The 21,737-nt window shown below is 47.4% G+C and overlaps 1 protein-coding gene across 1 annotated transcript; it reads right to left on the bottom strand.

Moving 5' to 3' along the window:
• Positions 1 to 1,705: 1,705 nt before the first annotated feature.
• On the bottom strand, positions 1,706 to 12,006 carry LOC121835760 (putative nuclease HARBI1). Its single transcript, XM_042290239.1, has 5 exons — positions 11,786 to 12,006; positions 8,119 to 8,538; positions 5,568 to 5,803; positions 1,964 to 2,164; positions 1,706 to 1,857 (listed from the first exon to the last, which is right to left on the bottom strand). Exons 1-5 carry the CDS (start codon positions 12,004 to 12,006, stop codon positions 1,706 to 1,708), a joined length of 1,230 nt encoding a protein of 409 aa, XP_042146173.1.
• Positions 12,007 to 21,737: the final 9,731 nt, after the last annotated feature.

A 21,737-nucleotide genomic window follows, 5' to 3' on the forward strand; every position in this document is an offset into this window, starting at 1 on the left:
ACGAGCCCAAAATACCAGGATGATAAACGACGCTACCACACTGCTGAACAGCCCCGATATAGACCTGAGCAGGCTCATCGGATTCAAAGAACGCCTGACTACGAGCAACGCGGAGCTTGATAGAATTAACGAGGAGTTAATTCTATCAAGTGTGTATTGATAGAATGTAAGTATTGAGTGAGAGCCGCTGCTATCAGCAGAGTTGGAGGACGAGTACGCTGCTGCTGCCGAATGTCAAGGCCATGCCGTCATGTTTATTGCGCAGCTTGGCTTCAAGATTGCGGAATCGGAGAACAGTAGACGCCCCATGGTTCAGGCGACAGCAACGACTACGCCCAATGCGCATGACACAGTCTTCAGGATGAGTGGATCCAGACTACCAAAACTGGACATCACTACTTTCAGAGGGGACGTCACCCAGTGGCAGACGTTTTGGGAACAGTATGAAGGAACAATTCACTCAAATCGCACGTTGTCAACGATGGATAAATTTCATTATTTGCGCCGCTACTTGACTGGAGACTCAGCAGCTGCAGTAGCAGGGCTACCCACAACGGAAGCGTGCTATGCTGATGCCATTCAACTACTAAAGCAACGTTTTGGTGATCAAAAGAGGATAGAGCAAGTACACCTGGCGGCCCTTCGAAATCTTCCCCGTGTTCGATCTTCTACAGACACCATGGGTCTGAGGAACTTGTACGACACTATGCAGCTGAACATTCGAGCTCTCAACTCACTAAACGTGCCGACCGGAAGTTTCGCGGCCATGCTTTGCGATATCCTCATCACATCGATGCCTCATGACATTGTGGTGCAATACTACAGACAAGTTTCATACAAGGCTCCAAACAACGCAGCAGCAGAGGAGGCAGGAGGTTTTTTTGTTGTATACCTTGAACTATAAGAACGGCCGATTAAACGGTACGACATTTACTGCTCGGACTATTTAATTCTTAACTGAGAAAGATCCTTGACAACTGGTGGCCATAGCTGAGCTCGTTGATGCTGAGCAAATGCCGACGGCAAGCTTCCACAACAATTGCAACACGCACATTGCCCACACGAAGAATGTCTTTTTTGGTATATCAATAAGAAGTCATCCTGAGCCGTAAGCTTGAATATGGTGTCCAATGAGCACTGACAAGCATACCCCCTAAATTTGCATAACCACAAGCACATCTGATACTTAGCATAGTAGTCTTTTCACCATTGGAAAGAAACACAGGGACAAGCAACCAGAAAATTGGGTGGCTTGGACCTGTTATGACTTGTTTTGTATGGTTCCTAACGCCATCTATGCTGTCGCATACATTCCCAATAAAAGGCCAGCCCCATTAGAGCTAGCCACGCGGCCATGCAGCAATGCCACGCTCTTACCTTCGCAACCAACGTGTCTTTGTGACATTCCTACTAGAACACAACATATCAGCATCAACACTGCACACTGGCTCCACTTGAAGCCAGCTGCATTCACAACTGATAGCCACGACAGCTAATATTGGGCTTGACCTGCACAACGTATTTTGGCTCTGCTCGAGCCTAGCTACTTTTACAATAGCCACAACGGCCAAGACCTGAGGGATCAAGCTTGATCCACAAGCACACAAAAAGATTTCCTGAAACAAAAATAAATAAATAAATAAGAGTGCTTGCAAAATATGTACAGGGGTGACATGACACACAACCTTGCGGATTGTCCTCAGGGTCAACACAGCCCCAGCCAATGTGCGGCTAGCAACTGATGAGGCTGGGCCAGAAGTTGGGCTTTCAGCCACAAGGTCGATGTGGACTCCGGGGTCATTTTCCTCGAGGTGCCGGAGTTTGAGGGAACGAGACTACCAGCCTTCGGACTGGTTGCTGGAAGAGGACAAGACGTCCCTGGAGTCTGGTGCAGCAGCTGCTCTGCCACGCCGGGAAGGGCCTCTGCTACGCCGGGAAGGGCTTCTGCCACGCCGGGAAAGGCCTCTGCCACGCCGGGAAAGGCCTCTGCCACGCCGGGAAAGGCCTCTGCCAATGGCGGAGGGACCACCTGAGCCTGAGGCAGCAGCTGCTGCTGCTGAAGGGCGACCAGTACCACCGGGCCGACGACGACCGGGACCCCCTCGTCCACGACCAGCCTGAAGCCCCAGCACACCGCCCGCAGGTTCGGCAGCCGGCACACGGGCTGCAGACAGGCAGTATTATAAAGACCTGGTCGTGCAAGCCAGAAAACATGCCACTCAAGCAGCAATGCGTCCTTGTTTGGCTAAATACAGCCCTTGAAGAGCTCAGAACGGCACAGGCAGAGCGCAAAGCATCAAAAGAGACGCAGAATGCGACCCTATTTGTTTAGAGAATGGTGCAAGACTGTTTTTGCCCTGCTTGGACTAGCTGCTTAAGAAGAAGGCCCTAAAGGAAGGGATTGTAGATATAATAAGCATATGTTTTCTGGTTAGTGCTCGTCGATGTCTCCACCTTTAGTATCTAGCATGCACAAATCTTCCACTGCATTATCTCGTTTGGCAGCATGCAGAACTAAAGAAATGATGGCTTCATAAAAGGTATGCAGCAACTTTTACACACTCAGCCAAGTAAAAGCGAACATCATTACTGTATAAACACGTGCAAGGGCCCCACTTCAAGAAAAATGTTTGCCTTCCACACCACCGCATTTGTACAGGCTTGTGCAATGTCACCGCATGCAGTCAGCGTCAATGCTTTTCTTCTCTTTGGACTCGTTACAATCCTTTCCCTTCTTGCTGCCTTTTGTCAAAGTTCCTTGAGGTAATTTGAGCCAAAATCCCAGCACATTTGTCTTCTTTTTGCATTTCAAGAAGACGACAAATGCATCCACCATTTGCTGATGTCAAAGCTGAGTGGGAGTGAGAATGAAAGAAAGTACAAAATGCAGCTGCAAAATGGCAGTGCAACGTCGTAAACGCTCATACACGCAGTTGCGTTTTAGTGTGTTTGACTGCATTACATCGAAAAGTAGCCATGAGTCGGCAGATTGTCTGTAGTTCACATAAAACGAAGCACCTAATTTGCTTATCACGCGGCATACAAAGTATATATTTCCTTGTTACCTGCAGTCGCAACGCAGTCTAACGCAACAGACTGATCTGACTGAGAATTCGGCACATGCGTGGTGCCACCATAACTTTAGTTCAGAGGAGGCAGACGGCGGTGCCAGGACAATGCACGAGAGGACTCGTACCATCTCGTGCTTACACAAGCAGAAAGACTGAAGTTCTCTTGATGCATTGCAGCAGTGGTGGTGTAGTCAAACTGGCTGGTGAGATCGGTCTATTGCCTGTATGGGCCTTTACGCAAGACTGCCACTCAGGAATGTGTTTCCACAGAACAAGAGATACTGCAAGAAAGGCACGTTTCAAAACCAAGATTGCGATTCAGTGTAACGAATCCCTTCGATTTTTATTTTTTTGTTTTGTTTTGTTGTTGCTACATTTCTTTAGCGGGAGTGGTCTGTCAAAGCAGGCCGTGAATCCCAAAAAGAAGCGACCGGGGACTGGCTCGCTTACAAGGAGGTTATAAGGGGCAGGAGGTGGCGCCCGTATTCTCCATACATGGAGCGAAGTGTAACGGAAGTAGGCGTGACCATGAACTCTTCTCACCCAATGGGGAGCTCGTCAAATTGATTTTTGGGGCAAACAAGCCTCGTCGCCATGGCATTTCCGTGGCAACGCTGTTGTTTGCCCCAATATTTCAAGACAGCGATGGCAGCGTCCACTGAATCGGTGTCGAACAGGCGAGATTTGGAGCCCAACAGTTGCCTGACCAGTAGGAAGTGGGTGTGTAGCGCACGCTCTCGACACCGCGAGACCGTGCCTGGAGCGTCGTCTAGAACGAGCCGTCGTAGCGCGGCTTTGGCAAGAAATCGCGTGTCAGTCGTCGTACACAAAAACGTTGAGAATTGCATCGCGGGTTGAGAAAGCCAAACAAACCCTGCTTCCTGAAGATGTTGGTTTCACTCCGCCGTGATGAGAATGCGCGTTCGCAACGAAACATCTTTTGGTGCGCCGATCGAATCGAAAGCCAGCCGCGACAGCGAGCAGACGAAGCAGACCGCAGGCATGGAGCAGACATAGCCCAAGCCTAACGACCGAGCGGAGAGCAGACGATGGGAGCCTGGTTGAATTTAGTTTGGATGAGAGCGCGTCGGTGCGCGAGGCAGTCTGGGCTTGGGTTCTTTTTCCGGCGTCACTGGGTACGACGTCATGCCAGGTCCTGCCCTATTTAAACGTCCTTGCTCTCTTATCTCAACTCCGCCTTGTGTACTGTGTACTGTACGCATCCTACCGAGAACCGATTGCTTTTTGTGTGTGTGTTCTGTTGTGCCACGCCGAATGTATCTAAGAGAAACTTCCTGCGGTCTGGCTTGTTTATGTTAAGGCCGCCTTGTGTATGTGTACCACCCAGAATCAAAGGTTTGTTTTGTTTGTGTTTGACTTGTGTTCGGTTCAACCATGTGGGGAAGCCAAAGGGAAACGGTAGGGGCACAGCTCGTTAGCGGAAAGGCAACTTTTTGTATGCGCTGAACGGAGAATGTTGGCTGACCGCGTACACCACCGCCCAATGACGCTGTTCCAGCTGGATGAAGTGTGAAAGTAGCGTTGTGTTTGTTGTTTTTCTGAAAACCACAAAATTGAGTTTTGATTGGAGCGAAGAAGCTTGTTTCTGATTCGTCAAAGCAAGTGTCTCCAGAATGCTGCTAGCTCTTGTATATAGAAGTGGACTGGCAGGAAAAAAGGCCAGAATCCAGAGAGCAGTCGGAGACTCTGCTCTCCTGTCCTGCGGTCGTGAAGACGGCAATGAGTTGAGCCTGCCGCTGGAAAGTCATTGTTCCCCATCGAGTTCTGTTGGTCCCTGTGTTGCGGCGTAGGTGGGTGAGGAAGTGCACCAGATGAAATCGTCCGACTGACTGGACCAAAACCATGAAAAAGGCATTCATGCCCCCTAGATCAGCGTCGATGGCAGATAAGACTCATTTTTACTTGTACTGCGCCCGTTCGCTTTGAGGCTGTGGCTATGTATTCAGCTACTGTTGGGTTTTCTGTTTGTCTGCTCACAACCGTGTGCTGCGCATCGCCTAGTTTTTTTGCGTGAGCTGTTTTTGTCATCTTGGTGAAGGCAGTAAATATCTTTTGATTTTCACCCTCTACCCTGTCATCGCTTTCCTGCTCACGTTTACACCATGAGTGGCCCGTTTTGTATGTCGACCAGTTGAATCATCTTTTTTTTTTCTTTTCTTCCTATGTGAGCTGTGGACTGTGTGTTTTTTACGTTATTTCTATTAATCAACAAAGGGGCCCACAGACATTGTGACAAGCTTGCACATGTATGGCAGTCCAGGTCTGTTAAAATGCTTTTGTTCTTTCCCGGTTCGAAATGGAGGTGTATTAGACCATTAATTTTGATTGCAAGTACATTAAGTGTTGGATGCACAAATATATATATTTTTTAAATCCCATGTGGCCAATACCTTGAAAAGATATCTTGTAACAAAAAGTGCTGCTCTTACACGAGTTTATAAGGGATAAACTTGTGTTTGTAGGCTTAAATCTCACCACGAAAGTGTTGGTGCACAATTGCATGTCGGCGCGCAACCCCATCGTCTGCTTCGGGTGGCGATGGAGGCACGGGAACCTCAGGCGGAAGGTCACAGTCACCTTCCCTGCACGTGTAGTGCTGTGCAATGTTGTGCATCACACAGCACGCCACAGCGATGGTGCAGCAGCGTTCTGGCAGCATCCTCAGCTCGGCGTGCAGGCAGTGGAAGCGGCGCTTCAGCTGCCCGATCGTCCTGCGATCGAAAAACTTCATTAGGCCCCTGGCACATTTTATATAACCTAAGGCAGGCTTAACTGCCACCCTTCTCCTGTACCACACTGCAAGAAACACAGTTAAGTGATGCCACTCGTTATCGGCAGGAAGGGGGAGGCACGGAGAGATTGTGTTCTGAACTAGCCTTGAAAGAGAACTGGTTCATTTTGACAGAGAGGGCACTCCATCCAAGAGGACTACAGTAAATAGACAAAGAGGGAGGAGAGGCTCATGTTTGCGAATGGTGCGGTGATGCCGCGAAAATGAACAGACCTCTCAAAAAACTCTTTATGCTGATTTAATGGAGAAGAAGTGGATAGATGGACCCCTTGATTCGGGCACCAGCTATCCGCATTTATGAAACTGCCAGGCACGCCGAACATAATCTGGACACTCCATCAAATCAAGGTGCATCACCTGAATGTGTTTGCTGCATCGTGTTTTCTACGCAGACAGTGGAAAGAGGGTGCCACATAAATAAAAAATCAAGTTAGGCTTGCAACATGTACAGCAACTCACATCTTCTAACAAGACGTGCATCCCTCGTGGCATCAAGCACGCATTATAGGCTGTGGGTAAAAAGAATGTTCTCCACAAACAAGCACTGGGGCTGAGCTGTCATCAGTGTTTGTATCAGGTACCGCACTCATTTTGCATCTCTTTATTGACAAGACTTCCTATACTTAGGATAAACTTTCTGTGCAATGAAGAGAAATCTAAAGGGGCGGAGCTAACGGCTCTGTGTTATCACACCAAGCAGTTCTGTTAAGTTCTGGATTAACAGACATGCACTTCCTGCAGTTCACTCCTTCGTATGAGAATTGCGGTTGGGGGCACTGAACTGCAACAGCCGAGATATTTTCCTACATTTCACCCGTTTCTAAACACAAGCGAACGCTTTGACTGAAGCACCCGGACCGACTTGCAAGGTAAATTACACAGGTTTCAATCTCGTAGAATTATATATGTCTTGCGACCGACATGAATATGGGGCATCAATTTAAGAAATGCCATGAAGTTCATCCGTGCTGCAGTTTTGAGGTTATCGATACGCTAACTCTTCTGGTGCTGAAAAATCATAGCGCTTACGCAATATACCGAAATAGGAACATTCCCAAGCAAAGGCGCAAAGTCAAATCCCATTCGGATCGCATTCAATTACTGCTGGCCCTAGGGGGATTCGGTGGTGCACCACAGCTCTGAAAATATATAGCGAAAGCGCATGCTGCAGAACCCAGAGATTCTGGGCTCAAAAGTCGTGGCTCAATTCCCACTCCTGCCCAATGCACGTGAGAAAGATGCCATGTTTGTTCTGCAGGGAACAAGAAAACCTGCGGCAAATTTAAAACAAGAAACCCCGAAGGAGCTAAAAAGAAATGCTACAAGTCTGGCCCACCCTGACTAATATTATAGTAACATTGTGGAATGAAAGCTAAAAAGAACAATTTTAACTTGGTGGTGAAAGTAGAGTGAAGCTATATGCACTCCGGAGTGCATTTCGGAAGAAATGGCTATACTCACTCCGCAGAGAGCTCATGCCGATCGGGCCACCCTTTTCTAACGGCGCGGTATCACTGGGGAGCGTGTTAAGCCAGCCCCCCGCCTGCATTCACGCCGCTTCGCGGCGACAGTGTACGGTTGCTAATTACAAAACATAGCCAGTACATGCCACTTCGCGACGTCCAGTCTGCAAACCAAGCCCCGCCGTCCCCGATCGCACCTCCGGAAAGGGAGTCCCATACCATTTAGTTCTGCGAAGTTTCGTCGACAACATTCGGTTTTCTTAGTGATCATCGCAAAAAAGAAATGTCGTAAATATCGCCAAATGCCTCGACAAAACAAAATGTTCAAGAAAAAAGAAAAACAAAAGTAGACCTACTGCGGATCGAACCCGCGTCCACTTGCATACAAAGCAGACACCTTAACCCCTATGCTATGCTATCGCTAAGAAAACTCGTTGTGACCATTCGTTTTATACGAGTTTAGCGGAGTGCGTATAGCCATTTCCGTCTGAAGTGCACTCCGGAGTGTGTATAGCTTTACTCGTGAAAGTATACCCAGCAAATTATTTTAGGTGAACTATATTTAGCTGTGCAGTGAAACGGCGTGCTTGGGCTCTGTAGCCCCTATCTGCAATGCCACGATGGTCACTTTGAAAATCTCGTTGTGACAGTTGTGTTTTTATACGAGAACCAAACCGTTTTACGTCGTGCGTTTACCATTCTCTGGTCGAGGTGCACGACGTCGTGCGTATAGCCTTAGTCTTCTCTGAGAGCAGCTAGCTCTAAAGCCTACCTTTCGACCACGGACCGAGTCGTTGCGTGCGTCTGGTTGTACGCACACTCGGCCGGCGTGGTCGGCGATCGAAAAGGCGCCATCAACCAAGGCCTGCACGGGTAGCCGCTGTCGCCGATGAGGAGGCCGCCGTACGCGCCCGTTGCGAAGTTCTCCCCGACACTGCTCTGCGACAGCACGTACGAGTCGTGGACGCTTCCGGGCCACTTGGCAACCACGTTGAGAATCCTTGAGCGCGCGTCGACCACCAGCTGCACGTTGATGGAATGGTAGAAGTGTCGGTTCACGAACACTTCCTCGTGCAGCGGTGGCCCTTGGATCCGAACGTGGGTGCCGTCGATGGCTCCTACGACGCCCGGAAAGCCGTCCACGGCGTAGAACTGCCGCTGCAGTTCGGGGACTTCCGCTGCTGTTGGCCACCTGAAGTAGAAAATGTGATTTACACTGTCAGTTGAAAAATAAATTATAACGTTGGTTGAATCTAGCACATGTTCGATTATGACGTAGTCGGACCGTTCGCATAAAGCTTGTCACGATCGAGTGTGAATCAGTACGTATTATTCGCTACTGTTTTGAAACGCACCCTCCTTTCCGAAACGTTCTTCAGTATCCACCAGCTACTCCCGCTAACATGTTGTGAAACACGTTGTTTTTTCGTAATAGCCGATTCACACGACGGACTGATCCGCGGACGGATTGATCACGTGACGACATATCCGCGGTTCGTCCGTCTCCCAAGCGCATCCACACGAGGGAGACGACGAGCAGACGCCAGTGAGGACGGACCGAACCTGTTCGCACCCCACAGTGCCGCGAAACTCCAACATCGCACCGTAGCACCGTTGTCTAAGAGAGAAATCGACGTTTGCTACCGCGATTGAAAATCGTACGCTGCTTTTACGCACAGATCGAGACAAAACACCGGGGCAGGCTTCGCACCAAGCGCCACTAACTTTACTAACCCAAAGCATGACAGTGACAGGCATGGTCCTGCTCGAGAAAGCCTCGGCGTAGACGCGACGAAGTTCTGGGCTCGCGGAGGGGCGTTTGGAGATGCCTTCACGCACTCCGCGCTCGTGCACAACACTCAAGCACACCACATTCACAACTTACTGGAGAGGTCTTGCTCGGTGAAATCCTGATCGGACGTGCAAGAATTACCGCGGCGTGCTAGACAAATTTCGACGGGAGCTTCTTGACACGGACCCGGAAGAGTACCGAAACCTGCGTCGCGTCAGCCCGACAAGTTTCTGGAGTTTCTTTCACTCGTGGAACCAAGAATCGCGCGTCAAAATGAACCAACAACGCACAGAACACAACGATGCGCCATTTTGTTTTGAACGCCCAGAAGCAAAAAACCAAGAAAACCATGTACCGTTGCCAGACTAAACGCTTTCCAAGTCAATCTGCCGCCAAACGTCCGCGAGTGAAAAAGGCACTCGACTTTATCAGTCCGCGCCTCCGCGGAGGAGTCGCGGATCGCGGGAATCGGTGACGTGCCGGTCACGTGGTACACGGTCCGCGGACGAAAATCGCGATTCGGTCCGTCGTGTGAATCGGCTATTAATACAAAGATAGTGCCGAGGGTGCCGAGGACTAGAGCACTATATAGCTCCTTCGGAGCAGAGTAGCGCAATCTAGAACGCCGTCTCTCGGCGACTAGCGGCGAACGCCCGGAGGTTCCAACTGCGGTCAGAAATGCATGGAGAACGTGAGAAAATCGTTGTTCCTTCAGTTTTGTGGGGATGTACGGAATGGAAATCGTTTTTGACCTAATAATTGAACATTTTAGAATAATTTGCGCGAAGTTTTGCGCCCCGCAAGGACCTGAATTTTTTTTAAAAATTGCTTGAACGGCATCATGCAGCAGACGACACGGCGACGTCACACCATTCACGTGACCCGCTCCGGCCAACCCGAAAAGCCCATCTCCGCTGCGAGCAAACATCGTCTGCTTCAAACGCCATTGCCCTGGAAATTGCCTTCTCAAAATTTGCACACGCATCCGATATTATTCAAACTTTGATAAAGTGTTTAGCGCTTTACTAACTTCACGACAGGCTAGTTTTGAAAAATGTGAACTCGCTGTTATTTTTTTAATGAGCCGTGTTATGTCGATCTCCATGTATTCTCCCATAGGGCGAGCCGCCTCTTGGAACCCTGAGTACCACGTGACTGGCGCCGAGCTGCTCTGTCGGCCATGTTGTCGGCAAAACACGGGGTTCAAAGGATTGCGCTACTCTGCTCCGTAGGAGCTATATAGGAACCGTGCGCATCTAATTCAAGCCCCGACCAGGGCGCCCCTAGCGGCAAACGGGTCCATCGCATCGGGGAGCTTCTGTCAGTCGCTGCGTTGGTTGTGCGTTGTAGTGGGTTAGCCGATTAGCGTTGTAATTTCTGAGATGGCTCTTCCGCACCAAGAAAGCCGCAACAATTGCTGCGTGGTCGGCTGCAACAGTACGTCGAAGATCGCACACGGCAGGAAGTACTACATCGTCCCTTCGAAGCCGTACGAGGCGGAGTACTGCGCGACCTGCAGGTGCGACTTGTGCGTCCATACAGGTTAGTGGCGTTTCTTACCTTTCTGTTCGCGCTTTGTTTAAGCTGCTGACGAATAATACAATTAACTTTTTTCTATTCTAGCGACGATGGAACCGCATCGACACCGACGGCAAACTCTAAAGTATGCGGCAAATACTTCACCGGAATCGAGAAGCGGTCGCCCCCCTAAGCCTACACTTGGATGTTTCCATCAGCCTACAGGAAGATAGTAGTGGGAATCGCGGAACGGCGCGAAAAAAATCGTCCAGTTATTGTCAAGCTGATTCAGAAATAAACGTACATAATTACCACGGTCCACTCAACGCCAACTACATTTTTTTGCGGGCACGCTTAATTTTGTTAGCGGAGTACGGCGCTCCGTGACATCCACTTGTCTGTCGAAACGGACCTCCTTCACGTCGTACACGCGGCCAGATTCACGAAGGAGTTTTCCCTTCTTCATACTGGTACCACGGAAGAAGCTTTCTAGATTCGTAACCGCCTTAAACCCCGTCGTAATCACCCCGGGAACACTGTCCACTGTGCTGCTCATCGCCATTGCTTCCCCCCGATGATTCTGCACCGGCTACCGAAGAAGTTTTCCGGATTCGTAATCGCCCTCTGTCCTCTGTGGTGTTCGTTGCTATTACTTCCCGATGATTCTGCGGCGACGGCACCGGCTACCGAAGGAACTTTCCGAATTCGTAACTTCCTTAAATTCCTTCGTAATCACGACGGGGATACTGTCTGACGTGCTGTTCGTCGCCATTGCCCCCCGATGCTCCTGCGGCGGCTACCGCTAGGTCGCGGCGAACAATAGGCGACCGCCGCGACACGGCCGGCATGCTCGCTTCCTATAGTGCTCTACCGAGGACCACACCCACCATTACGGACCGTAGTAATAACCAGACATCGCTTTGAGCACGCATATCGAGGGCTAAATAATGGCGCTGCATGTTAGTGAAAAAAAAAAAGGTTTTCTTTAACGAAAACAAGTTGAAGAAGTCTTTTCTCTCACGAAACAAGTTGAATAAGTCTCTGTTCCCCGAAATCCAAAATTACGTTGCAGCTGACTGGCCCACCGGCAAAAAGAAACGCTAGTGTTAGGACTTCTTTTTTTTCTCACCGTATGAAGTGCGGCGCTTGCTTTGCCAGAGCCAGGGCCACTCGTCGCACGCACCGTGACGCTGTAGATTCATGCAGATGCAGAAAGTCCCCCGCCGTGATCAAGAAGGTGCCGGTAGCGAAGAATTTCAGCGCTAGGAGCACTTGAATCAGGACGGGGGTTGCATGGCTGCGTCTCGTTGGTCGTATGAGGTCGCTGGCCAAGACGTCGGCGATGTACATGATCCCATCGCGGCCAAACCGAAAACGACGCTGGAGGCCCTCTTCGTCGAAAACGTCGAAGGGGTGAAAGCGGTCGCGGAATACGCGGTCCCGCGACAGCATCCACGCGGCAAAGATGGCTTGGACCCGACTTGTCGTAGCCACGTCCGACATTTTGTTCACTCTGAGACCGCCAGTGAGCCTTCTCCGTGGCTGTCTCACGATCTGAGACTAGAGTTGAGTCAGAGACTCGGTTTTGGTCTCAAGTCCAGACTAAGTTTCGTTTCGAGCAAGTGGCTAACCTCTGAGACTGTCTCAGTTTGGGTCTCCGTTTGGGTCTTAAATCGGCCGCCAGCTAATTTGCTACGGGGCTGTCCCCCGGCTTGAGACACAACTTGAGTCAGAGACTCGGTTTCAGTCTCAAGTCCAGACTAAGTTTCGTTTCGAGCAAGTGGCTCACGTTCGGTCTCGGCTGAGACTGTCTCAAGTTGTGTCTCAACTCTTTCGAGCAAGCGGCCCCAAGTCACCGCCCGTCGACATCAACAGCGAGCAGACGTCATTCCATGGTCCCAGACAGTTTAAAGAAACCAGCGCGTGGCCTATTACGATACCGCTTCGTAATTGGTTCTTCGGCGTCCAAATTGCAATCTCATTGGCTGCCGAACGGCGCTAGTGAGGTCGGAAGTCGCCACGCCCCGCGGTTTTCGAGCCACCAGGGGCAATGCGAAGTGCAAGTTCGTGTGCTTCTTGCGCAGGTGGAGCTCTGATTTGCTCTGATTGGAAGGATAGCGCGTAGACCGCAAGGCAGCTAGCATTGAGGTATATACCCACTATTTTAATATCAGAGCCAATCAGAGCTCGCCATTTTGACGTATCCGCAATCCCTGCGCAAGAAGCAGATGAAACTTGGCTGCTAAGAGTTCCACAATATCACGTTGACCTTGTGGGCGACCTGGGGATGCTAAGCTTTGGACCAGGTTGCCCGGATGCTAAATCGTCCGGTGTCATTTTTACCGCCAGAGGGCCAAGTGCTAATGGATACGCGAGCGGCGCTTGGCCGCTTATAAAAAGCCGGCGCAGCGTACGCGCAAGTGGGCTTTTTGGATTGCGGGGCGGCGACCACGTTCAACAAGTGACAGCAACTGACTGTGTTTTGCCGAACCATAGCGCTGTGTCATTCTCCGAGACGGGTAGCAGCAAGGGAAATCTCTGGGAGAATGGCCGCGAACTGGGTTCGTTTTTAAATTTTACGTAGTTATTTTCGCTTTTTTTTTTTTTTTTTTAGTTTAACCGTATTTCCGAGGCGTTTGTGCGAATTCACCCGAGAGAACTCAACTGCTTTTGTGTCTGCGCTTCCGCTCGACCTACGTTACGTTCGGTTTGTTCATCGTTATTCCTGTAAAGAAGAGGTGCGGCGTTTACGAATCCGGCGCCCCTCATCAACAGCTCGCGCGTCTTGGAGCAACGGGTACTTGCAGGCGATGTTTCGTCACACAAGCCTAAGCTTCTTTGAACTACGGAACCCTTCACTACTAAAGGATGTCGTCAACGGAGGACGCTAACAAAGGTCTGAGTGACAGCGTCGTTTTGCCACTCGGCACACTCGCGGAGGAGCTTATCTCCAGCAACCTTAACCATACACTATACTCCGTGTCACTATACTCGTTTTCACCTAAAAAAAAGAAAAAGAAGAAAGAGGAAGTTTCGCGCATTGTTCATACGCCGCGGGAAGTAGTTCTTGCAATATTTGGTTGTCGGTGGCAGAAGCGATGCTTTTGACGTTTGAAGCCGTGTGCGTCTTGATAAAATATATCTAACCTAAAATGCGGCCCTACCATATATCTTAATTCTCTATATAATGCTGGAAAGTAGTAATGGCCCGCGAGGAGCCAAACTGTTTTTACTACGTTTTTTTAGTTGAAAACGAGTATAGCTGTGTGCAGTGCAGGAGAAGGCAACGCCAGGCGAAGAGAAAAAGGGCGTGCACTAGGAAGGCGAGACGGGGAAGATGAGCAATGGAGGGCGAGAGGAGAAAGGTTTCTCGCCTCCTCCCCAGCCTTCCTAGTGCTTGTCCTTTTGCCCTCTCCTGGCGTTATCTTCACCTGTACTGCAAGGAAGTAGTGCCACAGAATATAAGCTGGCGGTCTTGGTCCCGGCAGAAGACATATCATCAGAGGGGGGGTCTAGAATAACTAAGAATGGCCATGGCCACGCTGATTCAGTTACAACGGGAGCAGATGACGCGCTCAAGCCCCGCTCCTGCTGCAACCATCCCGGCCCCTAAGGACTGCCAATGTATCTCGCTTAGCGTTCCGTTTCTTTCGGTGTACTCGGATAGGAAGCAGTGCTGGACAAGATACTCGACAAAAGTTTTTAAAGGGCAACTCCGCTTAATTCCAAAAATTGTGTGAATATGAGCGATTTCACATTAAGAAACACTAATAAAATGCACTACGTCATTTGCTTCGCGAAAAATGGGATATATTCCGTGAAATCTTACTTTACATATGAGCACAAACCGAAACTGAAACATCGGCTCCGTCGGGCAAGATTGGTTCGGGCCGCCGAAAACATGGCTACCGCGTGGTACGAGCGGTCACGTGATCCTCTACGCGACGACGGGCGGGATCGGGGCGGCCCACCGTATAGGGGGGCGGCGTGTGCAAAGCGCAAGTGTCGTCTGGTCCGCAGTCTTTACCATGTTTTGGTGTCTACGATATCCGACAACGTCTGCACAACTGCAGCATCAGTCTGCGCACGCAGCGTGAACGAAACTGCGAGAGTACTCACAAACGGCGAGGCGACGACGTGCGGTTGGGGCGGAAGAGACGGCCGTAAATGTGCGTTTATAGTCCGCCGTAACGCGCGCCTCGGCGTCTAACGTTCGACGTCAGCAACGCCAGGTTGGATGCGCCACGCCGGTCGGGAATTCGATCGACCCCTTTATAGTCCTAATTGTTTGACGTCGCGACCGTCGTGCGATCATATACAAAACGTTCCGAGACAAGCGCGCCCACTGTCGTAAACTACATAAAGTTTCATCCTGCGACGAGCACGTCGGCTTTCTTTCCATTCTCTTTAACGTTGAGGTCGCGGTAGTCCATTTGCTTGGTATTTCACAGCTTTGAGAAGAAGCTCAGTGACCGTGTCGGAGAGCACCTAGAGTCATTCTCGCTTTCAAACTGCGAACGACCGTTGCTTCTTCCCGCCTTCGAAAAACGCGGTCCGCTCACGCAGGAAGCTCGTTTTAGGACGTAATCTCGGTAAAAAAATAAGAATAATAATAAAAAAAGAAACCCAAAACGGAAGAGATGTTGGTATATGTTTATAATTTTTGTTGTAATTTATGACTTTTGTTTATTTAAGGAGTACTGCGGCTCACATATCTGAGCCATAGTAGGTGTGGTTACATATTGACTAGGTGTGATGTGCTGGCGATCACTTTCTCGTGGCAGAAGCGATTGCCTTAACAAAAATATCAAGGGAATTTTGAAGCGCAAATGTGTAGTAAATAAAGAATTTCAGTTGTAATTTATACAGCTTAGCCTTCTTTTGGAACGACCGACGACGTTGAGAACGACACTTGTTGGCTGCGAGGTTATATGGCGTTGGATTGGATTCGACATTTCACAGATTTCACGTACAATAATTCCCACGAGTTTGAGTTGCGTAGATCGAGGCTTGGGCAAGCTTCACTTCCAGCCCTCGAGTACGAGAATCTGGACCAGGTGTGCTCGGGGACGGGGTCGCAGTGCTCAATGCGGACAACGCGTAAATGTAGGTGTTCAGCTACGGTAGTACATTAGATGGGAACCATTCAGCTGTGAAACCGTGAGATCAAAGTGGCCGTAGTTTAGTGTTGCTTTAACATCTGTAATTTTGCGAAGTAACAAATATTATGATAGCTGCCATCATCAAGGCCAGTTTGTCTGTGGGAGCGAAGAGTTTTGGATCCATGTAACATAACATTCAAAATTAGTGGCTCCTTTTAAACGCGAACGGGTATTTTTATATGAATGTTACATTAAACTTTTACAGCCCTGTTTAAACATAACGGGTACTTCGATATGAATGTAACATATTTGCTTAATTTATAACGTCCATCTCTATTTCTCTGGCGTACTGTATCTTCTATATTTTACAAGGAGTACTGCATAGAGTAAATCAATGGTTTTATTTGTTTTTCAAGGAAGGCGGTTGAGTTGTTACGTAGTAACCTCTCAATACCCAGTTCAAATGTGTTAAAAGACACCCAGAAGCCATGGAGCTGCAAGATGTGCCACCAGAAAGGCTGCCTTGCGCTTTGGAGAAATGTTTATGCAAGTAGAAACTCTAAACAATAGAAAAGATCGCAAACTCACAAGTCCCAGCACACACCAGGACTCACACATCACGGGATCATAGCCAACACAAAACGACAATGAATGTGGAAGTAAGCAAAAAAATAAGAAAAAAACTTTTAAACCTTAGCGGATCCTTATGGGAGATAAATGCAATTATAAATACCTGCTTCATAAAGTATTTGACGTAAAACTCAAGTTACTTTCACTGTAAATTATCTTGAGGAGAGTACAAGTACTTCGGAATGTAATTAAAATACTTTCAAAGACACTTCCGTTTTGCGCATTTTTGTATCGGCTTCAGTAACACCGGGATGCTCTATTTGTAGGCAACAGAAGCAAACAAAATAAAATTGCAGGGCTGGTATATTCACTCCCAGGGGAAGGAGTAGCATCGATGGTGCATGTTAAAAGCCGGTATTTGTTTTCTTTTTTAGAGAAATGAGCAAAGATGGGTTACAGTGCTTAAAATCACAGCTTGTGGCGGTTTTATAATGCACATCTTCGACGCTTGATTCTACTAAACACCGCGGTTGCTATATGGCGAGCTCATCGTAAATATAGTTTGAATTAATTACGCGAAATAATGATCGAATAACAATGAGAGCTTACGTGTGACACTTCACGTTCCTCAAGTAGCTTACCAAACACTGCATTCAGAGATGACTACAATTTAAAACCAAAGGCATAAGGGGACACGGAAAAACACTGCTGTCTTTCGCGCGGTTGTAGATCTCTTTGTTTTTTCTCTATACTAAGCTTCCTAAAGTGTATTCAAAAAGGCCCCCAACTTTGAGAGGAATTTTTGTTTGCGTTTGGAGAGCTCATCATCCTCAAGCTTGTTTCCTGCCTTGTTGTTATTATCTCTTTCCCCCTGAAAGAGTAGGGCTAGCAGAGTTTCACCGCAGACAGAGTTCCCGAAAGTGCCAGACTGGCAAAAGAAGCTGACATTCTTAGCATGGCACTGTCCGATAAAAAAAAAATTGACAAAAAACTGGTGTTTTTTATAATAATCAATCAATCAATCAATGTTTATTAAAGTGTCCAGGAACAATCAATCGGTCTTAGTGCTGGCACACTAAAAAAAATGAGCAAAAACACACACATACAAACACGCATGCACACGAGTGCAGAAGGAGAACGTAGTTCTCCAGTCTGAGAATAAAAATATTAACAAGTATGAAAAACACTCAAATTAACAAGGGAAATCAAAAGCACAAAACAGAGACATCACCAGGTGTGAGAGCAAAAAGCAAATACTACATCAGCGCTTCAACTGATCAGCCCTTTTCCTGCAAGAGGAAGATTTGAACAGCATTTCCGAACTTGCTCCCGCATGAGTTAAAAATATCAATTGTGTCAGAGTAGCGATTATAACACCCTGCCGATCTTTGGATCGGGTTTAGGTTGCTAAAATGTCGAGCTATATAAAAAGATGATTGGAGCCGTGTAGGCACACGTGGAACTCTGAGGCTCACTTCGGGCAGAAGGCTGGGAGAGTTAATCGAGCCGTGCAGGGTCTTAAACAAAAACAACAAATCTGCCTTCACCCGACGCTGCTGGAGGCTCAACAAGTTGACAAATTGCGAGTTACACACACCGTTCAGACAAGGATCACCATTCTCAAGGTAACGATATTTAAAGATAGAAATAAATTTGTTTTGGACTCGGTCGACAGATGAACTGTTAGTTTTGGAAATGCCGTTCCAAACAACCGAGGCGTACTCTAGCTGGGATCTAACTAAGGAACAACACAGCGTAAAAAAAGCGGACGGGCTTTTGAACTCCTTCGTTATGCGAGACACGGCACCTAACGTGCGCAAGGCCGATTGAACCACTTTGATGACGTGAGTGTCAAATCTCAAGGTTGATTCAAAGACAACTCCAAGGTCCCTCAATTCACTTACACGTGACAGCAGTTCGCCATGATAACTATATGGAAAGAATATATCATGGGTCTTGCGAGAATATGTCATTTTTGTTTTAGAATGATTCAAACGGAGGTCATTGTCTAAACACCAACGACCGAAGGAATATGCGTCATTCTGAAGCGCGATGCAATCCTCTAAGGTCGATATTTTTTTGTAAAGTTTTATATCATCAGCGTACTGCAGAAATGAAGAATTTAATATAACTCGAGAGACATCATTTACAAAAATATTAAAAAGGAGCGGGCCCAAGACAGATCCCTGAGGCACTCCAGAGCTTGCCTTGTACAAGGACGAGGTAGTATTGTAGACGCGGACGTAGGCATGCCTATCAGACAAATAGCTTTTTAACAAACTGTATACCGAACCACATACTCCGTACGAAGAAAGCTTGTATAAGAGGATGTTGTGGTTGACTACGTCGAATGCCTTACTCAGGTCGAAATAAAAAACGTCAAGCTGACCTCTATTACAAACTACTTCAGAGGCAGCAGACATAAAAGATACGAGATTGGTGGATGTCGATCTGCCGGACATGAAACCATGCTGATTAGGAATGACTATACTACGAAACTTGAAGGAGAGAAATTGATGGATTACCATTTCAAAGAGTTTGGAAAAAGAAGAGAGAAGAGAAATCGGTCTGTAATTAAGAACATCACCACTATTTCCAGATTTCAGTACCGGAACAACCACTGCCAGTTTCCAGTCGTCAGGGAATATCCCTGACGTCAAGGAGTTATTGAAAATTGTGCACAGTATAGGCGTAAGTAATTCATGATAAGCCTTAACAATTGCAGCGGGTATCCCGTCATGACCTGCAGACAATGTGGGTTTCATTTTCTTAATACATAGCCTAACACATTCCTCATCGACAACCACAGAACCTAATGAGTCGCCAAAAACGTCCGAGTGAGGCAAAATAGATGAGGAGCAGTTATTATTATTAATGTAAACTGACGCAAAGTGATCAGCAAACAACTCAGACATGCCCTTCGCACTGTCGCTATGCTGATTCAAGACGATTTCGGACTCAATATTCTTCCCCAAGCGCGATTTAGCGTACCTCCAAAATTTCTTGGGATTTTTAACAAGATCTGATTCCACCGAGTCAGAATGCGCCTGGCGATCACGGTTTAAAATTTTCTTACATCGCTTTCTGCAAATTTTAAATTCAACTTCCCACTTTGGAAGACCACTTTTCTTAAACCTCCCGTGCAAAAAATCTTTCCATTTTAAAAGCGTTCTGAGTTCACGAGAGAACCCGATAGGGAAGCGAGATTTTTTAGACGTTTTAAGAGGGATATACATGTCCATAGCCTCCTGAACAACAGTTGTGAGGAGATATACTTGGCCGTTGATATCAGACGACTCCAGGATAGAAGCCCAGTCAACACCCGAAAGATGGTGATACATTCCAGTGTAGTCCCCCGCTGAATAATAATAATAATAATAATAATAATTGCAGGTGATTAAAGATCCTCGAAGTATCATTTCGGGACCGTCAAAGTCCTAAAGACTTGTAGGCCTGATCCCAACAGAATTTCTACGAAAAGCACACATAACGTAAAAAAAAAAACGCAAAATAAAAAAAAAGGTACAGAGGGTCAGAGACGCGACCAGGTAAATATCGTTGGAGACGAATGGTCGAGTATAAAATCTTTACAAAGTCATGAAGGTTTACGTTATTACCATATGAAAGAGCAGAAAGTCATCAGTTTTCTTTTTAACTTTCCACGAGAAGTGATATCGCTCAGCACAGGTTGGAGTCTGTTAAAGGTGTGTGGAACATAATAACTCCGAATGTATGCCCCAAATTGTGCGTTGATTCGCGACGTGGTATATGGTGCCACTTTTTGAAGGTCACGACAGACCACGTTGGGAATCTTGAAGGTATTATCCAGAAATGTTGGAGTATAACAGTATGCATAAAGGGGGCTCAAAAGGATGGTAAAGAGAGATCGTTAAAGATGTTATCGGATGTTTGAATACAGTGGTGCCATATGCCACGGAACACAAGATGCCCTTTAGGAGAGAATTCACTTTAGTTTGTAATAGGTTCGTGCACCGCCCGGACAAGGTTATTCCACATTGACCCGCACAAAAATGTCAGATATGACCCTGATATATTTTATATAAGGCCATATACGATAATATAAGGAGCCAAATATGGCCATATACCGCCATATATGGGAACAAATACGGCCACATATCTCCATATAAGTGGTCAGATACTGCCATATATCGCGATATATGCGTGCTAATGCGGCCATATGTCGCTGTATAAAAGTTCAAATACTGCCATATTATAACCCGTTCCCCGCATATATGGGTGATTTATATCCCCGGATAATAATATTAGGACCCGTTTTGGTCGTGCATGCGAAAAGTTATATGTACTCGCGAAGACACTAGTTCATTTATCTATATTGCATGAGTCTCATGTAATTGGTTAACTATTGTTAACATGCATAAAGTGAAGTTATTTGAGATATCTGGACCAAATAATCAATGGCTCATTTTGAAGATTGAAAGACAAATGAAATTTGGTTGCATGTTTGACGTGTAACAACATGACAAAGTGCATAAGATCGGAAAGCGAGTTTATCAAATAATATATTTTAGATCGCAACTCTTAGGTGCCCGTTTCCGCGTTAAGCGGTGTTGGCGTCGTCGTCGGCATCGGTGTAAGCACCCCGCTAAATTTAGCGGGAAATTGAATTGGTGCTTATGGCACGTGACGTCAATTTTCCAGCTAAATCTAGCAGTGAAAAACTAATTTTGTTCATGTTTTCCCGCTAAATGTAACGGGAAAACACGAACCGTTAGCTTACTGAAGATGCAAGACATTACTTCGTCGTCACGAATCCTTTTCCCTTCGAACGGCTGCGAAGCCGTTGCGCCCGGAGTACCCCACGCAGCATCTTTCAAAAACCGTTCGCGCAGCATCGCAACCTTCCGTTTGCGAGCGTCGGCGATTCATCATGTGTTGAAAGTCGGTGTCTTTTATGTGTAACTCTTCTGTAAAAAAAATTGAAGTTTAAAAACACGAACCTAACAGTGCATACATAATTTTAAATTTATTCCTATATCTCTATATATATATATTTGTGGACATCGGGGCGCAAAAAATAGTCGCGCTTATTTTTTCATTTAAAATTATATTTTGGGCTGGACAGCTCCTCTGGAAGTTCAAAAGCTGGACTTCATAGAGCTGTCCTGTTCACTCGGTATTGACAGCGGTGTAGACGCTATGCGTGTTTTAGGCCAATCTTGTCTCCGGCTAGGGTCACGTGCCTACAGTATAAAAGCTGGTGATACGGCAGAACATGGCACCTGCCTCATGCCCAAGGCCACACATTGCATTCACTGCATTATCAACCTTGGGTACAAGTGACAAATCCTCTCGTTGTGGTCACTGTTGGGATCAGGACCAGGTCCTGGTTGGGATGCCCCAGAAGATAAGCCTTTTGTGTGTGCACTC

This window comes from Ixodes scapularis, unplaced genomic scaffold (assembly GCF_016920785.2).
Source record: "Ixodes scapularis isolate PalLabHiFi unplaced genomic scaffold, ASM1692078v2 PGA_scaffold1__304_contigs__length_218370807, whole genome shotgun sequence".
NCBI lineage: Eukaryota > Metazoa > Arthropoda > Arachnida > Ixodida > Ixodidae > Ixodes > Ixodes scapularis.